The sequence below is a fragment of the Daktulosphaira vitifoliae genome, unplaced genomic scaffold, assembly GCF_025091365.1.
Source record: "Daktulosphaira vitifoliae isolate Bord-2020 unplaced genomic scaffold, ASM2509136v1 Scaffold_2, whole genome shotgun sequence".
Taxonomy (NCBI): Eukaryota; Metazoa; Arthropoda; class Insecta; order Hemiptera; family Phylloxeridae; genus Daktulosphaira; species Daktulosphaira vitifoliae.
This window is the reverse complement of record NW_026099573.1, coordinates 41,105,430-41,114,449: the sequence shown is the minus strand read 5'-3', so window position 1 is coordinate 41,114,449 and position 9,020 is coordinate 41,105,430. Positions and strand designations below refer to the sequence as shown.

Genomic DNA, 9,020 nt, shown 5'->3' with positions numbered 1-9,020 from the left:
TTTTCGTGTGAAAATTCTCGATTTTATTATTTATATTATATTTAACTTTATAATGCTATAACTTATTGAAAAGTTTATGGATCTACACAATTTTTTTATGACAAATAATATTTTTTAATAAACCCTGTTTCATTTACCATACTTTATCTTTATCGAGATATTAATAAGGAACCAGCAGATCAAGTAGCTTTTGGAATAAAACACCAATTTTTTTAAAATTAAACACTATCTAAAGATTTGCATCGAAGCGTTTATTTTTGATAGTGATTTTAATCACTGTCAGATATCATTTACTTGATCCAACTATGCCACGTCACCACTGTGCCGCGACCCCCCTGTGCTGGGTTTTTTTTTCAATATATTACATATATAAGTTTTAAAAAAGTAATTTATATCATATTGGAAATTAAAATTAGTTGGTGATTTTGCAACATTTAATTCTAGAGAAATTTTATGTTAAGTTTTAATTGTACAAAAAAAGGAGTATAATTAATTTTTTTTTAATTAGGCATAGATAAAATTTGCTGTCACAAATACGTTTCCAAAGCATTATTTCAATAGGTACTATATAAAATTGTTTTTTTTTATTTCAACTAATTAAAGACCATAGTGGCCTCCTCCAAAGAATAAGGTTTATTAACCATTATTAACCATTGATACTCCATACGGTTGGTTAGTCCATCGCCAAAGAGACAGATGGCGACTCTAATTTTGCTCGCCAAATGAAGTCGCCCGTGACTGTGACAATGCACATCAAGTGCCGTGTTACCTATTCAACCACACTATACCTCTTATTTTAAAATAATAAATATAAAACAGATTTGTTAATAAATTTAAATAAAAATGTTTTGTTTCATAATACTGTTAAACAAAGTATTTACCCAAAAAGTAAAATTAAGTTTGAGATTTATTTTCTACAAATACATTTACAACTAAAATAATTCAATATTAGATTTATCAATTATTTCATTTTAACTAATAAAAAATGTTTTGCTTAAAGGTGGAGTACTCAATTGACGGTGTCAGCAAGTACGACTTCTTAGAAATGGGTAAAACTATTAGCTCTAGTATTCGAGTATATGGTCGTTTGCAATTTTCATGCAATGATTTTGGAATGAATGATCCTGTATGCTTAACTACGCCTCGTTCATTTCTTGTAAGTATTAAAAAGTTAAGCATTTTACATTTATTGAGGAACGATAAAATACTTTTTGAAACTACTTTAAAATTAATAAAGGGTCTATAGCTCATATATCTTTTACATTAACTATAAAAATAAGATAAATAAATGGTTTATAGTTAAGATGATCTAATGAATAAAAAGAATAATGTATTTTACGATAATATCAGGAATATTTTTCATCGTAGTTATCCACTTGGGATTTTTTATTCCGTTTTTTGTGTTGTTTATAAGTTATAAGCTAATTTAAAACTGCACGCTTTTTTCTTACTTACAACTTTTCAAATTTCATATATTTGAGAGCATAGTAAAAACTCATTGTCTTTGTTTCTTTAAAATAATTTAATGTGGTAATTTTTAAATATCCTTATAGGATAAAAATATTACTGAGCTTTCGAAATAATCTTTTGATTAAAATCAGAGTTTTATTTAAAGCTATTTGTTCAAATGTAGTGAATAAAAGTCAATTATATCGACTTTTATGTGAATGACTGAAAATAGCTTTTATAAATATTGAAAGTTAGACGACAATATTCAAAAAGGTATAGTGAATAAAAAAAAACGACAAAAAATTATGTGAACACTATATTAAAAGTTTAACGCAGCAAGAAAGAATCGTTTGGGCAATATTTTAACATATATTTGGAAAACTCTTTTTTAATTGACATCAACAACATTGTTACATTTAAAATAACTGTCTTACTTTGATTTCATGACGATTTGATTTAAAAATTAATTCATGGAATAAAATTTGTTTTTGAATTACACAACGAGTTGAACGTTCTCTATCTTTTAGACTCATTGTTTTTCGTGTAAGTTTTTTCTAAACTTGGCTCAACTGATCTAAATACAAAACATGAAATTACAAAAACGGCTAGATCTAGTTTTTTATTTTTAATTAGTACCAAGAAAATGTTTATTTCGTTGTAATTTACGTTTAAATAGTTTTATTGATAATGGCGTGACCAAAACATTTTACGTTGTCTTAACTTCTATTTTATAACTTTGGTATTAGTGATTAACGTTTAAGTTTAATTGGGGGTAGAAACTTATGATGTCAGTATAAATTCAATTAAAATAACTTGAATAATCTGGTTAAGTCTTCCTTATGTACATTATTCAATGGAACAGAGGTTACATACATTTCATTTTTGATGATGCGAAGTCACAAAATAATATTTTTTAACTACTCATAATATACCTAGTATGCCAAACGCCATCTTGAATGATGTTAGAAATGTGAACTTCTCATCAAATCTACTATGAGAGGACAAATATTTATTTATTTCAAATGATAAAACTTTGCATAAAACTGAAAATGATTAACTAACATTAAACGTTATGTAGTAATCTATGTAATGATTTTAAGATATCATATTTAAAATTAGTTGCGTCATGTCCAAATAACATTACATTATAAAATATGTTGACAATTATAAAAAATATATTATATTATATTTTATTTAAAAATTAATATAAATATCATTAAGATTTCTTTTTATTTGAACTTTTCAATTGCATGACAATGAATGGAATGTATTGGTTAACATCTGTGCATTTATACCTGCCGGAAAATATTTTTGTGATCTTACAAAGATGAACCACAGACATTCCTCGGGAAATATCTATTTATAATTGATACTTTTGACAGAAAAGTCTCTATACATTTTTTCACAAATGTTTATTATAAGATTATTTCCAAGTTAATGTCTTCATGAGAGCAATTATTTAATTGTAAATTTATATTTGTTATTCTAGTAGGCTTAATATTTAAATATTAAATTACATTAAATAATGTATAAATATTAAACTAAATAACATCTACAAAAAGTTATAACTATTTAACAATTTTGTAAATTGACATCACATAGTTGTATAAAATTTTTAAGTTTTTTAACTTGAAAGTGTACTCAATTGCACATAGATGTTTAAGTATAGTTATTTCTAAATAACTTTAATTTATTTATTTATAGCAAAGAAGCTTCTTTGCAATTATTAAATGATTAACACAACTAGTGATGTTAATTATTATGTACACAAAGTTAGCTTTTTTTAAAATTATTGAATAGATACCATTAATGTAAAAACTTATTAAATTTCTGACTACGCATAAAAATTATTACTTAAGATTTATCAAGAATATCAGTTGTTAGAAAAATTATCACATTTAATTTTAAATATTAAAATGTTTAGAGTTTGTGTTAAGGGCGTATTACTACACACCCTCGCAACAATTTTTATTTTACCTGGGGTAAAAAAAAATGTTTACTTTAACATAAACTGTGGTTATGCAATATAATTTAAAAATAAAGATAAAATATGGCACGTTTAGTATGTAATTTATCACCTCAAAAACGTGTTTTACTGATATTGAAAAATAAATGAACAAGTGATGTCGCTATAGAATGTTGAGAAATTGGCTTAAGAAAGAATCCCAAATATATAGTTGTCAATGGAAAGAAAGAATAATGTTTCATAATTATATCGATTTTAAATTTCAATGGAAATTTATATGAATATCTATTAAATGAGGAAAAAGTTTTTAATAGAGACGTCTATTGACATTTGATTTTAAAATTATAATTTTTATGCTTGATATTTATTGATTATTTTTATTATAAATAAAGCATTAATTAAAAAGATATGAATGTATTTTTAATAAGGTTATATTTTACATGATGCATTAATAACAGTATTTATTATTATCTTTAACAACTGAAAAAAATTAATCTACTAGTGTAGTATAGTAAGTAGATTAGAAAACTATTTTATCAATATACATTGATAAATGTGAGTTATGCGAAAAAATGACGTTCTATAACATAACCTAAATAAATAATTATTTACATATTTTATGATCTGAACATATCTGTAAAATGGATTCTCTAAATTAGTGCTGTATATATTTCATTAAAATAACATTTATACCACGACATCTGGTTGCCATGATATTATTATTATTATTATTTTTTAACCGTTTAGTTGTTAAACGTTAGACAATTATTTTTGTACTGTTGTATTCTGGAGGACACTTAGATACAGTAATTTACCACTTGCCTTTTGTTTAGGAGACATAGTGTTTTCTGCCGTTTTAATTGACGTATTGTAACCCACCCACTACTAAAAACGGTATGCAAGTCGCTACTTCAGAGCTTAACAGCATTAGAAGTGTTCATTGTGATACACTACACCACGATAATCTATTTTTTGGTATTTTTACTATTTAAAGTTATTGTATAAAACTATTTATTTATCAGGTTATTTGATTTTATCAGTTATTGTATTATAATTTAAACTCATAGAAAACTTTAATAGGCACATATTTCATCTATATCACACTTTCTTAGATAATTTATTTAGTTATATTATTATTTTAGATCGAGGTATAATACTGAATAGAATAAAAAAAACGAATAATTTTGGATTCAGTGTTCTATTTCCGTTTATTTTATGTTTTAAAGCATAAATTGTATGCGTTTTTGGATACTAATATAACCTAGAAAAGCTAGTTTTAACAATCAATTAGCCGACCTCAAATTGTTGAGATAAAAGAGAGGGAGAAGAAGGTTTAAAAGATCATATGCTTAAAAATTCTTTTTGAAAAGTTATTATTGTCATTGTTAATAATGTGCAAATATTGAGATGGAAATGACAATTTTATTGATAGTCTCAAAGTGCCATATCCTAGAGATATTTCTGTAAATTGACTGAGGTTATTAGATTTATACTTATATTTTGGCTATTTTTTCTATCGACAATATTTTTTCTAGAAATTTTAGATATGACATTGATTGTCCTTAAAAATTGTGTACTGAATGATTTTAAACTACAGAGTAATTAAAATGTTTAATTCATATGATTTTAAAAAGTATATTTTCATCTTCTAAAATGAAATCACCTTATCCGAAATGTTTACAAAACGATTACATTTCTTGTATATATTTATTAACATAAAGTTTCTATCATTTTCTCTAGATGCTTCCCAATTGGGACGGCTCCACCAGTGGTTCAATATCTGTAAAGTTTCGTACCAACGAACCCGATGGTCTTCTATTCTTCAGTAGAGGTCAAACAGAGCATACCGTATGTAAAACATAGATAATATTGTTTGTTTAATTTAAAATTTCTATAAACGTATATAAAAACAAAATAATTTTACAAGTAAAATAATTTTTACTTAATGCCATACTAGTATTATGCACAGTATAAATTAATTTCATCGGTAATATTAATATGCATAATATAAATAGTAAAGTGCATGTTTCTGTATTTACAGTCTGGAGCATATGCTGTAGAAATGGTCGATGGAAGGCTGTACGTTTATTTAGATTTAGGAACTGGTGGCTCTAGGTTTGAAGTGAGTTCAGAAAACGTTAAAATCAATGACGGAGAGTGGCATGAATTTTCTATATGGCGTAATGACAGAGACATACATTGTACCGTTGATGATTACTCTTCAGATTTTGTAACTGCTGGTAATTTACAATTAAAAATTTACAAATAATTTTAAGAATTTTCATAAAATAAATATAGTTACTATAAACTTACTTTCGATATAAATTAAATTATTATAAAATACTATTCTATCTATTGATAAAAGTATAAACATTTTTATATTTACTTGACAATTGTGTTATGTATAGGTGAATCTACTCAGCTACATTTACAGAATGGTATCATGCTAGGGTTTGGTGGGCGTGCTATATATCATAAAAAAATACCACCAGGTGTTTGGACGCTCACAATGGAAAAAGGATTTGTTGGTTGCGTTCGCGATCTCATATTAGATGGAGTGACCATAAATTTGGTTTCTTTGTCGTTAGAACAAGATCGGGGTAAGTGCCAAACATTTTAAATGAAGTTCTTATACAGAGTGATCCGTTTATCAAAACGCAATGTCAAATTGAAAATAAATTCACAAAGTCTTTTCATTTTTTTATGTGCATACATATCTTGATTTATCAATTATTAAGTACTTTTAAGGTTCATTCTTCATAAGACTTTCTACTTGGTTTTTTTCAATAGTGAAAAATATATTTAACTATCTTATAAAATAGAAAATGATCGAATTAAGAAAATTACTAGTCGATAAAAAATTTTAAACCATTACTTCAGAAGTTATTTGCAATTTAAAATATAGACTGAAAGCACGAGTACTTTTTTATAATTTGATATTTCTCATCCACTCCCTTCCACTAAATTAGTTATAAAAATGTTAATACTCATGTAATACTGATCCAAAAGTTGTTATTGACTAATTATTTTATTAAATATTTTAGGGCTAGATAAGTATGAATGTCGTCATTAAAAAATAAATAAATAAAGTTTATAGCCTTATAAGGGATGAATCGAAAAAGTATTAAATAGTTGATAAATTAATAATTATATGTAACTTAAATAAGCTGAATAATATTCCTAGACTTAATTTTATTTTGTAAATAATGAAGTAAATCATGATAAATAAATTACTTTGTATTTCTTAATATTGCAAAAACTTACTCTCAAAAAATCCAAGTAAAATATTATTTTAAAATATTACATTTTGACGCTTTAAAAACAATTTTAAAATTCATACATCTACACAAAGCAAAAATATAAAAGATAAATCATTAAAAAAATAAATAACTGTAAAATATGAATCATATTTTTTGAGTTTTTAGTAGTTTGGAGGTGAAATATTAATTTTTAATTTTTGGCTTTATTCTGAGATTTAAAACTTTATAAAAAAAAATTCTTATTTTTTACTTTATATGCTTTAAAAAATTTTTTCGTAAAGTTTCAGTAATACCACACTGTCCAGAACCTTCAGAAAATGGTGGTTGCCGACCAGATACTTGCTATAATGGAGGAATGTGTCGTGAAGGATGGAATCGATATATTTGTGATTGTTCGTCGACTGAATTCACTGGAGCGTCTTGCACGCGGGGTATGTTATCTGTTAATTAATTGAAGAAAATATTCAAATTATAACGCAATCATCATGTACTAAAAACGAGAATTAGTATAATATGCCCAATTTGAAATAATGAAATTTTTAATAATTATAACATTTATTTCAATGACAACTTTAAAATAGATTTCCAATAAAATTACAAGTGTTGCATCACCTCTAAAGCTTAAAGCATTTTATTTTATTTCTACATAAAATAAATTTATATTCAATTATTATATTAAATAAGATACAATCATGGCGTTACTTGGAAGTTTTACTAAAATTACTACTCAAATGAATGACCACAAAAACTACATTTGATTCCAATCATGTTGTTTTTCAATAGTTCTCACTTGTTATCCCATATATACAAGAGTGTCAAATTATTATATGAAAGCCTTTGTGAAAATCAAAGTTTCGAAATTTCTTGATTGTAAAATATATAAAATCAGGGATTGAAACAGTTGAGATTATTAAGATCTGATTTTAATTAGGTTCATAAAATCAAAAAAATTAAGAAGATTATGGTTCTATTAGGGGATTTCAAACTTTTTTTTTTAAGAAATCCAGTTAAGAACTGGTTGTAAAATAATTCTAGCAAAAAAAAAAATTTATATTTTGAAATTATTTTTTTAGAGTACGTATCATAAGTGTTAATTAAAGTATTTTTCTATAGATTATTAAGTTGAACACTAAAGGGGTAGTCGTATCAATGACTCACCTACAAAAAAATATCCTAAAAACAAATGAACTTTAAAATTTTATTATTACATTTATATAATAAAATTTAACCAATAAAATCAGTTATAAAACATTTCATTAGAGTATTTACCAATATAAACTACTCAAATAACTATTTAGTTATTTATGTTAAGATCGCGAAATTATATGTATTTATAAATTTTATATAACTTTATCGTAAGGTTATAAAGTAGCATTTTAGGGAGGGTAAAGTAATATATTTAACACTTTAATAACAACATATTACTAATTCTAATGTTAATTAAAAAAAATTTTTACTGACTGATGGTGAGTTCGGAATAATTATAAAATGTATATAGTCCCTTGCTTTATTTATGATATACTATTATTATTATTATTATTATTATTATTACTATTAGATATATTATTACTGATTTTAATAAGCTTTAAAAAAAAATGGCTCTGAATAAGGTTCCAATTTTTAATTAAAATAATTTGAAGTTTTTATTTTTTCGCCAGTAACAGTTTTGATTCGATTCTTAAAGCTTCTTTTTGAAAAGATTCCAACCGCTGCATAAAAATAATGATAGCATAGTTTTTACTAATATTTATTCTTTTTGGTATTATTAATAACTACCTATATATTCATTTAAAGAGAGTAGTAAAAGTTAAAGTTCATTTAAAGTGTATGGTTTATTAAATCATTTTATAAGCTATAACAACTAAATTAAAATTACTTGTATTTAAAAATGATCTTGATTTCTTTTAGTTGCATATATTTCTTGATTTATCAGCTAATAATGACTTTTTACAATCATCTCTTAAAATTAAATGGGTGTCAACTTTATTTGCTTAAATAGCAACATACATATTTAATTAGCATATAAAATATAAAATAATTCAATTAAGAAAACAACTTGTTGATATTAACTTTTGGACTAGTATTTCAGAAGTTATTTTCATTTTAGCTTCGATGCGAAGCTGAGAAGGTATTAATTTTATCATGATGTGTTTATTTTTTTTATTTTTTTTTTTTTGTGTCTGTCACTACTTTTTCTCAGCTCTCACTGGACCGATTTCTTTTAACAATACGTCAAAAGATCACAAATTGTATCTAGTTGAAGACATTACCCTTAAAAATTTAAAAATTTTCCCTCGTTCCCCGCAAATGGGGGAAATATCCAAAAAAATTACAAATTTAAAAAT

At 24.7% G+C, this 9,020-nt stretch overlaps 1 protein-coding gene across 1 annotated transcript in view; it reads left to right on the top strand.

Annotated features, from left to right (window-relative positions):
- Positions 1-9,020, top strand: part of LOC126899347 (neurexin-1) — a 154,397-nt gene that overhangs the window by 132,188 nt on the left and 13,189 nt on the right. The window contains exons 9-13 of the mRNA XM_050674151.1: positions 1,001-1,156; positions 5,156-5,263; positions 5,457-5,655; positions 5,824-6,015; positions 6,957-7,106. Of these exons, the coding sequence (XP_050530108.1) occupies positions 1,001-1,156; positions 5,156-5,263; positions 5,457-5,655; positions 5,824-6,015; positions 6,957-7,106 (805 nt within the window). The remainder of the gene's footprint in view (positions 1-1,000; positions 1,157-5,155; positions 5,264-5,456; positions 5,656-5,823; positions 6,016-6,956; positions 7,107-9,020) is intronic.